We start from the raw sequence: 16,548 nt of genomic DNA, 5'->3' as shown, positions 1-16,548 counted from the left end.
TTTCTCACACCAATGGGATAAGTAGATCAGTTTACAATGAATGTGAGCTTTTAAAATAACGGTTCTCCTTTAGGAAGTGGTGATCGGTGGCTACTTAAACTTGTTTTCTATTCCCTCAGGGAACAAAGGTGATCTATCTTGATGTCTGTATATTAAGGGTCAGTATTCCCATCACTGAAAAATGGTCAGTTTTTCTTTTTACGGATTGTCCTGTCCCTGGAGGTTCCCTGGAACCCAGACCGCATGTGCTTACTGGGACCGTGGAAAGTCAGAGTGGGCGGGGCTACGAACCCCAACGCTTGCTGTCAAAAGAGAATAGGACTGGCCCTGCTACTTCACAAAGGCCTAACACTGCCTGTCTACTGTATCGTTTGCCGTTAATTATAGGAATTAAAATATGTTCTACAGAAGTCTATCAATATGAACTTCATGCCAAATGATGGTCACCCTGCAGGGGAGCATGACAGAGAGCTGCTCCGTTCTTTCTGTGTTGTTTTACTCCTTATTTTTTAATAAACACATAATACTTTAAGAATCTGGAAAAATGTCTGTTTTTAACAATAAACTTTAAAGTTTTCTTCAAAAAGTCATCTAAACAGGTACCTTTGCAATTTGGTGTTTGTTAAATATTTTGAAAGAGGCTAGAGTGGCTTGTCCCCTCTAATGAGTTAATTTCTAAATGACATCTTTTGGTGCCTGTTAAAAATAGCCACCAGACTCAGAGCTCAGCAATGGGGGTTTGTTCACTCAATCTAATTACTGTTGACTAATTTCAATTTAGAATATTATCTCAACTATTAATTAGTCATTCCTCAAAACAGCCTGAGGGGAGAGATGACTGCACTCACCCGTTTCGAAGCCACAGTGCCCCACGGGAGAGGCAGACGCCCGGGCGCGCTCCTGACCGCCAGGCAGCAGGCCACGGGTCGGGGCTGCCGCACATCCAATAAAAGACACAAGAGTGAAAATCAGAAAGAAAAAACCTCCAGTGTTTCCAATTTGTAAGCACTTGAGCTTAGATTTACTAAAATTTTTATAGCATTGATCAGTCTTGAAAACATTTACAAATGCAACATCAGCTCTATCCTACCACTTTTTACGGCAACCCACGTATAAAATGGGCGGCACCGTGCATATGCTTTTAAAATGTTCACGGATTCCCCCAAATGCACTGACAGAAGTATCACGGCGAAGATTAAGCAATAACCAAACAATAAGTACTTACTAAATATCCACTCTGCACAGAGCTCCGGGCTGGAACTAGGAACAAGGGATGAGGCAAGAAATCACACACCTACCACCACCTTTGCCCCAAGGTGCTCATAGTTTGCTTCATAAAGACACCAGCCTAATACATATGAAACTTAAGAATACTGTAGAAAAAGTTTTCCTTGTATATTCCCAGCTTTAGAGTAAACATTTTTTTCCTACATCTTTCTCCACAAAAACACAAATTTTTTGTAGTCATTTTATTAAAGCTGAAGGTGCTTGCTACACATGTTACTTCAGAAGGTTAGAAAACTGCAGGAATTAGTCCTGAAATTATTTCTTTCATTATTTAAAGAATGCTCTCTTGAACTCTTTCTTTCAAGAGGAAAAATACGGAGGAATAATTTAAGAGAACACATTTCAAATAATTAAAAACTTTTCCAGCTGGCCATGTAAAGACAGCAGTGGTGACGAATGTGCACCATCATTTCCCACTTCACTAAGCCACAGCACGGAATAACTCTCTATGGCCTTCTAAAAGACACCTCTGTCTCTCTCAGATAAGGCATGCTTGATGTTTTTAATGGGAGAGCATTCTCAATACCTTTCCAGGGAGTGTAAATCCTGTTTATACTCTTGTCTGCCCCCATTTATGGCTTCACAAAAATTTAGTCTGTGTTTTGAGCACACACAGACACCTGATTCCCTTTTTTGGCTGGTAGAGCCTCTTCAGAACTATTTGGGCGGGGTGGGGGCAGTGGAAAGTGGCTCTTTCTTCCTTGATCCCAGAGCGAAATCAAAAATGATAAATAACAGACTTAAACGGCCCAGCCTCCTTCACGTCACCTCCGACTCCTCACTCAAAGAGGTACTTGGGACGGCAGGTGGAGTTATAATTATAGATTTTAAAAAAGCCCCATCAGCAGCTGCTGCTCCTGTTTGTTCCCGGCTATAACTGTCACCAGTGGGCAAACTGGCATAAACAGGCCTCCACAAGTGGAAAATCATTTAACCCCTGTCCTTGTCTGGGTCCTCTCAGTGGCCAGAGAACAACAGAAAGGGAATCTGACTGTACACGAGCAAAGGGTGAAACCGAGAGTGCCACCCGGCCTGCGGCTCCTGTTCCAGAGGAGCCTGAAGATCTCCTTTCCCGTCGGAGACTCCAAATCAGATAAATAGGTTAGTGCACAAAGCGTATACATCTGCATTTTAATTCTGACCTCTGCTCTATCTGATCTTTGTTTTTCTGACAGAGCTTAATGAGAAGGATGAACTGTTCCGTGAAGGGAAGTTATTTGAGGACTGTTATTTAAAACTACTATGAGGACAAATTATGAAATGGGCTGAACAGTATCATGGTCCTCGCCCAGGTTTGGCCTTATTCACATTAGACGAATAGAGAAGGTAAAGGTGAAACCACGAAACCAGCTTCGTGGCGTGAGTCCCGTCCTTTTGTAATGCCGCTTACTCATGCCAAAAGACCCTCAGTTTTTTGTTTTTTTTTAATCAAGATTAGTTATGTTGAAGGCTTATGTTTGTGATTACAAAAAACACTGTGAATGTAATTCCAGAGTTTTATTTCCTTAGGGAAGTTGGCAAGTTAGAATTGCATTGTTTCCTTAGCTCTGGATAAAAGCAGAATGTCTTCTTGTTTATACTAAAATGTACGCTACAGGCTACTTTTTACAAGAAGTTGGCTGCATGATTTATTTCTTGTGTCTCATACGATGCTACTTAAAAGCTCTATAATTTCTGTCTACAACGTAACTCCATAAGGCTCTTCTCACAGATCCCTTTGGGGGAACCAAAAGGTTTGAAAGAAGTCTCATTTTATCAGTGTGCTCCAGGATAGAGAGCAGGATTTACAAGCAAAGATTAACTTTGGGCCACCTTCTCAAAACCTGAATGCTTAATCTCTTGGTGAAAAGCAATGGAATTCCAGAGAATTTACTGAAAACTGAGCTTTGGGGCCCAGTTCTCATCCTACCCACATCCCTGGGACAGATCCAAGTGGAAAAGTCCTAAAGAATGGCCTTGTTTTGCTCAGCTCCAAACACAAAGCAAACTATCCGTAAGCATTTTGTGCTGCGCTTCTCCATGGGAAAGCACGCCTTCCCGAGTATCACTGCAGCCCAGCATTCTGTCCGCCTTTTGACACACATGGAGGGCTCACTATGCTCCCGGAGCTCCATTAGAGAGACACCCACATCTGACTGAAATCAGCAAAAATAACCCATCAATTAAATTCCCACAAGGGGCTTGTTTATTTCTAATAGTATCCCCTGATTTTTTAAAAAAAGCCATAACTTCCCCTTAGGAAGTTTAAGCGTGAAATGCATGCTTCTTTACCTACTTTAGCAAAGAAAGCCCCAAAGTATAAGTTTGGCTACTGCTTTTGAAAATGTCAATCAATACAGCATATCAATACTCTAAATCTTCCTGTGGATTAAGAAAGTACATGATAGGTAACATTACAGCATATCTCATATACCTCACTTAATCATTCAAATAGTTTTAGAGCGATGGCTATATTATATAAAAGTAATACTCAGAAATTAAGGCAAACTTACAATTTCTAAAATTACTCTTTCCAGAATTGCTTTTCCTCCTTTTTTCTACTAAATCACTTAGCATTACAGTGGTGGTTACCCCCAAATTCCAAACTGTACGAACTGAGAAAGGCAACAAAAGGGGAGCTGGCTGACTGGTTGCTGGTGTGGGTTTCCTGTGAGTTACAGATGTATGCTTGGTCTTAAACATGGCTTCTTACTTGTATTTTGTCTTCTTGCTCTTCTAGAAAAAAAACAATCCAAGATGACTGTCACTTACTCCAGTAAAGTAGCCAATGCGACTTTTTTTGGATTTCATAGGTTACTCCTCAAGTGGAGAGGCAGCATCTACAAACTACTGTACAGGGAATTTATTGTTTTTGCTGTTTTTTACACAGCAATAAGTTTGGTGTACAGGTACTTTCCTTTGCATGTCTCCTTAAGTGGCCATCAAATATCAAGTGAGAATACAGTCTCAGAAATCTGAGCCCTGCGGTTGCCGCTGACCTTTGTGCGTACGTTAACTTCCTTTGCATGATCCTCTCTGTGGCCTCCTTCTCCCAGGACAGGACAGTTGAACCCACACCCACCATTTTTAGGATGTTAAATAGACTCTAACCATCATGTTCAAGTGGTTCTCATTCCAGCCCCACATAAAGTGATCATGATGAGCTGCTAGTCGTGGGTCAAGCATGTTGCTATAGGCACAGAATGGAAGAGTTATACTTAGATTTTCGCTACATAGTGATTTTGAGTGGCAAAGTCTACAAATGAATAATTATGTGTGCCTCTCTCAACTGTGTCCCTCGTGGTTTGAATTTGTGATTTGACAGCGTGTAGCAACTACCTGTGTAACTGGCATGTTTGCAAATAATGTCTGTCAGGCATACACACCTGATACAGGCGCTTTCCTTTCTTTTGCCTGGAGTGACAAGATCCCCTCCAGGATGGTGCCCACCAGCCTTACCACAACCCAACTAAAGAAAAGTCCTGAAAACTATGTAATTCTCCTTATATCTTCTGAGGTTGGGGTATGTCATATTCACAAAAGGAGATGATATTTATTCTTCATAACCACAACTTATGCCTGTCAGACTGACAGAAAACTTGAGCAATATTATGTCCAAGAAATCTTTTTATGAATAAAAATTCTACTTTGCAAAGAGATTTTATTTATTTATTTTTAGAGAGAGGGGAAGGGAGGGAGAAAGAGAGGCAGAGAAACACTGATGTGTGACAGATACATCAATCAGTTGCCTCTCCCATGTGCCGCAGTGGGGGACCAGGCCCACAACTGAGGCATGTGCCCTGACCAGGCATAGAGCCAGCAACCTTTCACTCTGTGGTACGATGCCCAACTGAGCCACACCAGCCAAGGCTAAAAATTATATTTTTAATAAAATTTTATCAGCATTATAAAAGAGAAGCTTTATGAGTTTTTTTAATTAAAATTGGTTGCATACATTTCTTCTCTGGGGAGGAATTAAAACTTAAAATAGAAAGCTAAAGGTTTTTGAGGCTGTATTTCCACCTTTTCTATGTACATCCGTTTGTTATTCTCCTTCTGCATACAAATGAACAAATCTGAATAGCATTGCTCTCACCTACATTCTTCTTTGCAGCAACAGGGCCCCATCTGAAGATGAGGGATGTTAATCTGGTTGACTGATCATTATCAAAAGCAGAATAGAAAGATCTACTTAGCTAAATATCAAAACCGCCATTCCAAATAAATGTATATATGGGTATATATCTTAGCAAAAAGTCTTTAAATAGAATTTTTATTAAAAACCTCTAATAATTTTTCAGATCTGTCTTACAATACTTGTTGACAACTTATTTATGGGTCACCTAATCCTTCAAAATACAAGACGGTGGAAGACACGTGATGTCGTCTCAATTTATTTGTACTAATATGAATTTCTTGCTGCTACGGCTGCTTAGGACAGAATAGCCCCCAGAGCAGTTGCACTGTGGCCGGAAAGGCTCAGTGGGGCTTCAGCTTTTGCTCCACTATCTTATGTGCACCCCACAAAATCATACGTGCGATTTTTGTAAAGGCCGAAGAGTGCTTACACTTATAATAGTAGCCATTATTTAAGTCATTCTTCATTTTCTGAAGTCTAATTGTAAAAGCTTGTTAAAACAGATCCTAATATCTTGATCAAAGGAATACCGAGAACTATAGGCTGAATTTTTCAAGTCAAACCTGCGTAGAAAAATGTAGATTTAGTTTCGGTCTCACGTCTACTGATGCCCTAAGTTCTTTTGGTCCTATTAAAAGTAACAAAATATATTTAGCGAAAATCGTAAGACAGCACAAGAATTCATTAATTGGATTGTATCTCTTCCCATTTGTTGTATGGATTTGACAAAATAATTGCTGCACTTACTTTCTAACTAGTAAAATTTCTATGTGTCCATTAGCTGAATATTTTTCCTTTGGCCAATTATTAATAATAACAATCACTTTGTTATTAAGTACAATACCCTATGTTATGTTGTTTTACATAACATATTCTTTAATCTGTACCACATCCCTGATGCACTGATGTTATTATCCCCATTGACACACGAGACACAGAGGCTCACAGAGATTTAAAAATATGCTCAAATTCTAAATCTGTAAGTGGGAGATCTGGGATTCAAACCCCGCTTCCCCTGACCCTGTGGTCTGTGCTGTCCACAATCAAATCCTCCCCAACAACTTCTATTTGATTATCGAAAGCCACTCTGGCTGTAACTGTTCATCAGCATGACCCTGACAGGACTGTGCAAACAGGTGATGCCTCCTTGTCGGCTTTTCCTGACTCCCAAACTGCTGACACCTCCTCCCAAGCTGAGGCAAGAACTCCAAGCCCACCTCACACCCTGTACCCCGCACCCTGTCTTCGTGGGCACCAGCTCCCATTTCCTCATCTGCGACCTGAGTGTTGGCTCACTCTTACCTCATTATCCCTCTGCTTCCTTTATCAAAGTCCTACTGACCCAAATAGGCCTTCGGTCTATGTTAACAGGGATTTTTCCAAGGGAGTCCTTTCTCCTCTGGAACAGCTACACTCATTCATTGATGCGAATTCATCTCTGTTGCTTTGCTTTCCAGATTTTGATCATTATTATTAACCCGCCTTGAGACATTCCTTCTGACTCTGAATCTCCTCCCTACAACAGAAGTATCCAGAATAGTTTTAGTAAATAAATTTATGTTTAACAATACTGTGAAATGGATTTGGGTCAGACCTATAATATAAATTTTAATATTTATATTATATTGATATAAACCCACCAAATATAATAGTAAAAATGTCCACTTCTAATTGTTATATCTCTTATATTTTAAATAATTGCAGGGTTTTTAAAAGTTATAATATCCCTTGAAAAATAACACAGAAAATCAAGAATTTGCTGAGTAGCATATTCAGGAAAAAGTAAGATCAGGATGTCAAATTCAGGGCTATTATTTAATGATAACTTAATAACTGTAATCCTCCTAATCGAGACACTCCTTTTTCCCTTTGAGTACACCTGATGAATGATTGAGAAACAAACTCTTTGATGAAGTATTGTGCTTCAAATCCAAAGTGTTAATCATATAAAAGTTTAAAAATATAAAGTATTTAAAAATAAAATGTTTAATGAATCTGTCTAATGGCCAATAACAATTATGCACTACCAATGTTAGTACTTGAAATATTCAACTTTTGAGATACACCAACTTAGAAGAAAAAGTATCGCTCCTTAAAAAATTATTTGTGCTTAATTGTTTGCACTGAATATCACTTGCAACGCAGGTGAAGAAGTATAATATCATAAAGGGCTGTGCATTTTATTTTTGCTCCAGATTGTTACTTACAGGAGCCCAAAAACGTTACTTTGAAAAATTATCAATTTACTGTGACAGATATGCTGAACAAATTCCAGTAACCTTTGTGCTTGGTAAGTATAGGTGACTCGCAGGCTGCCGGCACGCAGCTGTCTCCGTCCGGATGACGCCGATGACTGCATGGGAATGCTTCCGAGCTGCGAGGCATGGCCGCGAAGCCACTGCTTGCGATAGAACAAAAACCGTCCATAAGGTTCGCCTTCAGGGCTGCTTTCGCTACATTAACACCAAACAAGTTTGAGGTAACAATCTGCTCTGGGACGATGAAGCTTTCTCTTCACTAACCCTCCACTTTTGCTGTCAATATGTGAGTTCTAATAGCCGCTTACTGGGTGCCACGGCATTGCCAGGCACAAACTACATTTATTTTTCTGGAGGGCAAAAAATCATAAGGTATGGATAACAACATATTTTTACACCCCAATCCCAAAAAGGCTAAAATTCTGCTAAAAGCATCAGTGTTGACGTGTCTGCTCCAGGACATGGCTTTATAGTTTTCCTGTTATTCTGCAGGGTTTTATGTCACTCTGGTAGTGAACCGGTGGTGGAACCAGTTTGTGAACCTGCCCTGGCCAGACAGGCTGATGTTCCTCATCTCCAGCAGTGTCCACGGCAGGGACGAGCACGGGCGCCTGCTCAGAAGGACCCTGATGCGCTATGTCAATCTCACATCCCTGCTCATCTTCCGCTCGGTGAGCACCGCCGTGTACAAAAGGTTCCCAACGATGGACCACGTGGTCGAAGCAGGTACGGTGAACCGCCTTTCCTTCCATGGGCACCCCTCAGCATAGATGGGGACGTGCCCCCATTCCTTTGAAAAATTCCTTTTATTTAGGTATTCGACCAGAAACGTTTTTTGATTACCTACTATGTGCCAGAAACAGTTTTAAGAGGCAAAAATGAGTAAGGCACGGTTCCTGCCCTCAAAAAGTTTACTTGGGGGAAAGGAGCGGCAGCAGTCACATGGCCTTTAGGTAAATATAATTATTATAACATTTATTTAAACCATCTATAATATTTTCTTACATTCTCTACCCCTTCACAGTTTGTTCATTTTCATAAATATTATTTCCCCTGGACCTTAAAAAAATTAGAAAGGAAGGAAACAGATTCGGAGAGCTTATGATCTGTCTGGGGCCACAGAGTGCAGTTATCATTCAGGCTCAGAACTAGACTGATACTTTTCCCAAACGTAGGACCCAGTGGCGTGGGTTTTTATCTAGGCAGACCCTGAGAGGGGGCAGTGACAGGCCGCCTCAGTGTGGGTCTGCTGTCCCTCCTCTCCCTCAAAGTGGACACAATTATTCTCTCTGCGCTGCTCCACACACTGTGCTGAGCACTGATGGTGTTAGAAGGATGATCCTCCTCGGCGTGTTAGTGTTCAGTGAAGAAGCTGTTAGTTAAAGCAGCCTTCAGTGGGGTGAGGGTTAAATGACTTTTGCCAGGTGCTTGTTAATAGATCGAGTAGCTTGTTGAAAGGGCTTAATGAGTGTGGAGAAGATAAAAGAATCATGTGACGATTCCATCTTTACATTGAGTATGCTCTCAAAGTAGGTTGTTCTATCTATTCTCTTCCTCTGAAATGTCCTTGGAAGTAGTTGTTCTTTACGAATAGTATTTTTTGTTTGTTTTTGGAGGGCTTTTTTCCTGGCTTTTCTTTGGTTTGGCTTTGCCTTCTTAGATGGACAGTGTAGACAGTGACTGAGACTCAGAGAAGGAGTTCAAGTTCTTACCCTTCCCCTTACTCACTGGCTACATGATCTTGGATGAGTTACTTTCTACACTTCAGTTCCCTCATCCACAAATTAAGTTTATAGTAATTTATAATACCACCTATTTCATATACCTCATTGGCTTGTTGTGAAGATTTATAAGTTCACATTTACAAAGGGTTTAGAGACATGCCTGGAGCATGGTAAATGTTACATGAGTTCTTGCTAGTAATACCAAAATCATCCAGGACAGCAGTGTGACACAGTCCTTTGGTCACTTTAGAAGACTCATTTGCTGTGGCATCCCAGGTCTTCTTCAACTAAATGACCAGAAAGTTGGGGAAGTCAAGGTAGAACTAAATCAGGAGGGGTGCAGAAGATACTGTTGGGGTAATAGATGTGAGAAAGTAACAAGGTACAATGAGTTAGTTAAAAAATTCAGGTGGATGTCAATAATGGCCTGGCAAATGCACAGATATAAATGTATTATGCTATAAAACCAGTAGGAACTTCAAACAAAGTAACTACGACACCTCTTCCGAATTTAAAAGGTGAATACTTCTTTAGAATGACCAAGTTGAAAATGCTACGTGACAACTTAATTTTCTTACCCTAATATCTATAGGAATCAAATGCAATAAGAATTACTACATCTGAAGAAAGACCTAAAAATAAACCAGAAAGGTTAGACCCATTCCGAAGTGATGAGTGAGAGCTAAACTTTACTTGGAAGAATAAAGGTGATGTTTCTCTAGTCCTGATGCATCCTTGAAATGAAGGGAGTGCATTCTGACAGGAACCAGACACCAGGCCCAATTCTCAGAACAAATCCTATCCTGTTGGCATCACCTTCATATTAAAAGCAAATCACGAGGAAGCCAGCATGGCTGGTGATGGAGCGGTCAGTGTGAGAGGGGGGCCTTCATCAGCCCTGAGCTCCGGAAGGCTGAGCTGTATGCAGGTGCAGGGGCAAGTAGGGAGGGAGAGGTGAGCAGGAGAATGACAAGATTGCATTTCCTTTAGGTGTAAGTTTTATAATAACAAAGCTTATTCCCCATCAAATTTGTGCAAATGCTCGTCATGTACTGTGTCTATCCATTTTTGCTTCCTAAGGCAGCTGGAATATTGGAATATTGGAATACCCCCCCTGATGCTCAGGGGGTTAGAGCATCATCCCGAACCTGCTCCCGTCAAGGTGCAGGTTTGAGCCCCAGTTAGGGCACATACAGGAATCAACCAATGAATGCATCAATAAGTGAAACAACAAACCAATGTTTCCCTCTCTCCCCCCACCGTTAAAAATAAAAATGAAATAAAAAAAAAGAAAGAGTGAATTCAAGGTTTCAGCCATGCTAGAAGCTCCAGAATTATAGAGGGGCTTTAGGGCAGCAGTCTGGTCAGAGACTACTGCCCAGAGGATTGGAATCAGACCTGATTAAACACACAAGTATCAGTCTGTGCAAAGGCTGAAGGAGGAAAAGAACTGAGGGGGATTGAAGGGGGCTGGAGCCTTTGCAAGCACCCTCTGGGGTCATCACTGATTATTGCAGGAAAAGGGTCCCTACTGCTTTCTTTTCACTCCTAAGTGTTTTCTTGCAAGAGCAGGAATAAGGGCAGTGAAACAGCCTGCCTCACTGCCAAGGGCAGGTTTGTGTGTTAGATGGCAGAACAAAGGTTTCCAGCCATGGCCCTTGAAGCTGAGGGAGCCACTTCAGAGCGGGGTTCTTCCTGGCTGCTCCACAGTCAGCCACGTGGGTGGGCCCCTCTCTGTGCAGGGGCAGCACTGGCTCACCTGGCTTCTTGCTTCTTTCCCCAGTAGAGAAGGCTGACTCAGTCTGCACGTGGGGGCAGAGTGTGACTCCGACACTCTCTGTCTTTTGCCAGTGTCAAAAGACACTCTTTGTGTCCGTGTTTCTGGGAAGAACAGGAAGTCCAGGGATGGAGTTAAATATTTGGCAGGTCCCCTGAGCCCAGAGCCAGGACACCTGCCCTGCCGGAGGGTAGAGAGGGCCAAGAAGTAAAGTTCAGGGGCACCAAACTGGTGAGGGCAAAGGCAGGACACAAGGGTAAGGGCACAGAAAACACCCCTTGTCAGGTGATGCCCCTACATAATATCACTTGTCTGGAAAAGTACCTGTTCTCAAACTTCAAGTGTGCATTAAATATTACTAAAAATAAATATTGCTAAAAATGTAGATTCTAAATACCACCCTGGAGGTTCTGGTTGAGTAGGTCTCGGGTCAGTGAGATCTAGGCTTGTATATTCAACAAGCTTCTGCATTCTTTGAGGCAGCTGGTCCCTGGATCCCACTCTGAGAAACAATGGGCTTTAAGATAACTGGGGTTTCCCTCCAACCTCTACTTGCTTCAGGGAGGGTCCCTGCCACGGAGATTCCAGGCTGGCCATGAGGAAGTAAGTGGGAGCACAGAGAGAATGAAGAGCAGTGTCTCCTTCTGTAGCAACTGGCAGTCGCAAGACTAAAGCCTGATGAGCTAGGGGTCACTCACCTGGTAACCCTTAAACTTTGTTTGCTTGTAAGCTGGATGGTCATGTTATTTTACTCTGGTAAATCAAAAGGACCAAAATGCATTCAACTGGGGGAATACATATGCTTTGATGTTACAGGTGAAATTTCTCAATTTAAAAATAAAAGTTTTTCATTTCTGCTCACAGGAAAATAGAAATATAACAATTAAATGCTAAGTAATGTCTATCATGCTAAAAGTTCCCTGAATTGGACTGTTGTCAAACAGTTATTTAGCAGAAGAATGGCAATACAGTCACTGTCATCTTGCTTATTGGCTACAAACTTGCCCTGGAAAAATGCAATAATTCCAATCACCTGCCTTGGAAGATGTCACTCACCCAAGTCACGTCAGGTGCACAAGTCCAGATCTTTGCTAATTCAAGTACAACCTTAATCGGGTGCTTACATTATAGCATGACACTGAATTGAAATACTTTATCTAGTGTTTCACAGTGATCAGGAGAAGAAAAGGTTTCTCTTCAAAATTTACTCACCAGGACACAAAGATGGACAATGAGAAACTATATACATTCCTCTAAAAAATTACTGAAGCTATTGCTAAATCTGCCATGTGTTGTCTCATTCTGCAAAGATTTATTGAGTGTATACTACATGCCAGGGACTGTGTTGGGGCCTAGAGCACAGCTGTAAGCAAGGACAGAAATGGCTCCTGTCCTCAAGGATCAGTAAAAATTAGTACAAATCCTTGCTTACATGGATCATTTTCAGAGATGAGCACTAGTCACAGGTAATTGTACATCTCTGTATTGCATTTCTATGTCTCTAAAATAATTTCTTTTTGTGTCCACAAGAATGGTTAGAATATAGTAAAATTTAAGGAAAGGGTACTCTTTACTTTTCCTAAAGCCCTAGAATCTTTACATGAATTTCCTTGAGGTTCTTCTCTGACTAGAAAGAGCTTGATGAAAGCTCCGTGATGAGAATATTTGTCAGTGCTTATCATTAACAAACATGAATACAACTAAGCAAGCTCCCAATGGTCAGGTGGCTATTGAGATAAAAAAAAACTCTGACTTTAGATGCTCTGGCTGGAAGGCTAGCCCCATTCGAGATTCTGGCATATTTAGATCATTTAATCTGTGACTTTCTCTCTCTATATAAAATCAAATGGATTTTGTGGACTTTCTGCCCTGTGGTCTCCAGTTCAAGTTTTTCCTGGCATGTTGCATGGTTCTGGGGCATCTTAGGCTCTTTGAAATCTCCCACTGCTCTGTGTCCCAGGAGAGATGAACAAGGGGACCATAGTATTCACAGCTGTGCCAGGTCTTCCTCTGTTGGCTGAACTTTTACAGGCTGAGTCAGTCTCCCTATAGTCTCACATGATGAGCCCAAAACAGACAGAACGTCATCCTGTGAGTGAAACCTGACTCACCTGTGCGCACTTGCATTACACAGGAGAGAAAATGCACAGTAGAACCAGCCCTCCCTGAATTAATGCCGTGCATGGGCAGTCTCAGCTGGTCAGCGTTTGAAGGCTCCCCACAGTCTGTTTTAGGCATTAAATCAAGGCTATCCCCTCCCTGGTTCTCAAGGTATGGTCATAGACTATATTCATTGAATTATCAAGAGTACATATATCAATTGCAGGTTCCCAGGCAACCTACGGAATCAAAATCTCTGGGGCTTAAGACCTGGGAATCCACATTTTAAATGAGATCCTCAGCAGCACTGCAGGGTGGCTGACCCAGACAAAAAAGCCAAAATGGCCTGCTTGCCAAATGACTTGTTGCACAGGGTAGTAGTCCCCAAACTATGCTGCAAATTGAAATCACTAGAGATGTTTAGCTCCCATTCCCATACATTAGGTTCAATAGAAATTGGGTACATCAGCAGTTTTTAAAGCTCCCCAAACTATTCTAATCTGCAGCAAAATTAAGGAACCACTGCTATAGGGTGCATCTGTTAAATCCTCAACTTCATCTGCAAATTGCTTCAGATCTGTTCACTGAGAGCAAACAAAATGCTCAACCACCTGGGCAGGTGTGTGATATTTCCTGTGTGTCACGTGTACAAGGCAGTGAATTACCAAACAGGATGCTAATTTAGGGATGGAGTATGGATGACTAGAGATGTTTTGCTCAGAAAACAGAGGAGTTGCTCTGTCTTGCTCAGCATTGCTACTTCAGAAACTGATTTTACCCAACAATATCCTATTTTGAGCTTTTCAAACTGTGAGTGTAATTGATTATTGGGTCCTTAAATCATATTAATGGCTTACAATGAACGTTTTTAGTGGAATGGAGTGGAATGGAATGGAAAACATCAGACAGAACATCATGAAGAAGAGCCCATCATTGTTTTGTGAGCCACGCATATCTTACTGTGGTTCACAGTAAAAAATGCCTGACATACAGCCCTACACAATGTCTTCACAATGTGATTCCATCTCTCTCAATCTCATTTTGCTTCCTCTTGATGTTCCCACTTGTCAGGGTTTTCTAAACCTCTACCATTGAATTTAAATGACAGCTATAGTTGAATCTGGTGGCTTCACTCCATTCATTTGGAAAATACACAGATGAAAATGAGCCATATTTGCAGTGTTCCTGAAAAAGTCATCTTTCTGGGAAGGGTTCTGTTGCTGAATGCACAACTTTCTCTTTTAGAAAGAACTGGCAACAAACCCATTTCGCCTTCAAGTTTTGAGATACAGAGCTTTTAGCTCTTCTGGTAATAGAGGCTCATTTGCACACTCTGCTTTAAAGGCAAAAACATCTGCTTCGGCTTCAACCGAGGAAAAATAAATCAACTGTGCAGACACAATCTACAATAACTGGAATATTGTTTACCAATGACTTTAATTGGCCCTTTGGCTTGAGGACAATCAAATTTTGCCTTGAAGTGGCAGATCCTACTCCATCAAATGACAATTCAAGTTGCAAGTAAATATATACATGTATGCATATGCAGATAATTTTACTATTCTGGCTTGAAATATTAAGGAAGATTTCTTGGGATAAACAGTAGGAAAATTGCTGGGCAGAGCTGAACCAGCCAGAAAGCTGGAAGGAAAGATTAACACAAGAAACTCTAGGCAGGTGCAGTGGCAAGATAAAACAGCAATGTCAGGGGCATGGGCGGGGCCTGAGGGAGCAAGGCCTGAAGACAGACGTGTGAAGGAGGCAGGGCAGTGTGAGGACCAGCCCACCGACAGGGCTGCCGAACCGGAGCAAGTCAATACCTGTGGTCCACACAGCCTTTCAGATGAGGATAATGATCACGTTCTGGAAAAGATCATCAGTTTCTGGCTAAAATGGCCTGAAGTGCTGATGAGGATAACATTTCATTTCTGATAGCAAGTGCTCTTTGAATTGATTTGAGCAACAATCTAAAGATTTTCTTTCCATGGACCTGAAACTCGATTTCCAAAGATGGGGTTACTTTGGATATGATGTGTGACCCTGCAGGGAATAATAAAAATTATTCTGCCTGTACACTCTCAGAGGATGTATTAATGTCTGGTTAATCACTCATCTTTCACAGCAAAGTGCTCAGTAAACTTGGGCTAAAATTAACAGCCGCCAGCTTTCCTTGCTCTGCAGGTCCCTTCCAGGCGGCCGTGAGTGTGCTGTATGGTGGGGAGGGTGACGCTAGCTTTGGTGTCTGCACTAAAAACCTTTGCTCTTCATATTTGCTTTTGGCTAAGAAACCAAGAGAGAATTTGCCAGCACAATTTGCTCCATACTCCTGAATAAAAAATCACCAGAGGTAACGTTATTCTTTGGTTGAATGACAAAGATTGCAGCCAGCATATAAATGAGGTTATTTTTTTAATTACACTATAATCCCAAGAATATGACTGTCGGATAATTGACATGAAACGTCTGAGAATAGTTTCCAGGTAAAGGATGATGTGCTGCAACAAGCCTTCAAGCAGAGACCATGACACGTCAAGTTTATCTATTCTATTAACTTCTTATAATAAGAATTAATCATGCTCTGCAAGTCTTAAAAAAAAAACAAAACCAATTGTCTGACTCAGGCAACAACTGTGAGATGCACTGAGGAACAGGAAGAGAATCATCAGGCTTGTTTTTATTTCTGACCTTGGAGGGAACCTAATGCCCCAGGTGCAGGCAGAGCCCTTCTCAGCTAACACAACCCAACTATTATCTAAAACCAGTCTCCCATTGGTAGATATTGGCTTTGTAGTTGTTACTCTTTATTTCAAGTACAAATAAACAGAATCTTCGGTCAGTGAGGCAGGGGTTTTCAAACATTGCTGTAAGTCAGAATTTCTTGCAAAGCTCGATAAACACGCAGCTTCCTGAACCCACTTCCATTCAGTCACCAAAGATTGAAAGGCTGATACCTGGGCCTCACTCTACATCAGTTGAATCTGTCTCTGGGAATAAGGCCAATGCCTCAGTATTTCCCAAAATACTCATGTAGCCACTTGAGACTCTAAGGTGCAGGCCTAGGTCCAGAAGTCCTGCCCTGTTGAGTGGCTTAGTAGGTGAGGGTGGGGCCTAGCCCCTCCAGGTCTAGGTGTCACATGTGAGTCCCATGCCCACAATCTGTGGACCTCACTCTCAAACACACTGGCCCAGGTTGTATCAAAAATCTAGGTCACTTTGAAGCTCTATGAATTGGTGCCTCTCAACATGAGAATCGCTTCTCCTTTGACTTCTTTGTACTATAATAAC

The 16,548-nt window shown here is 41.5% G+C and overlaps 1 protein-coding gene across 5 annotated transcripts in view; it reads left to right on the top strand.

The window, feature by feature from the left end:
* Positions 1-2,143: 2,143 nt before the first annotated feature.
* BEST3 (bestrophin 3) overlaps positions 2,144-16,548 on the top strand; it is a 41,729-nt gene continuing 27,324 nt past the window's right edge. Inside the window, exons 1-4 of one of the 5 annotated variants that reach the window (XM_037132177.2) lie at positions 2,144-2,388; positions 4,007-4,175; positions 7,600-7,694; positions 8,155-8,388. In XM_037132177.2, the coding sequence (XP_036988072.2) occupies positions 4,024-4,175; positions 7,600-7,694; positions 8,155-8,388 (481 nt within the window). In that variant the 5' untranslated portion in view covers positions 2,144-2,388; positions 4,007-4,023. The other 4 variants (XM_053662291.1, XM_053662289.1, XM_037132173.2 and 1 more) reach the window with 4 other exon arrangements.

The sequence above is a fragment of the Artibeus jamaicensis genome, unplaced genomic scaffold, assembly GCF_021234435.1.
Source record: "Artibeus jamaicensis isolate MK-2021 breed Jamaican fruit bat unplaced genomic scaffold, CSHL_Jam_final contig_233, whole genome shotgun sequence".
In the NCBI taxonomy this organism is placed as follows: Eukaryota; Metazoa; Chordata; class Mammalia; order Chiroptera; family Phyllostomidae; genus Artibeus; species Artibeus jamaicensis.
This window is presented reverse-complemented; position numbering and strand designations above follow the sequence as displayed.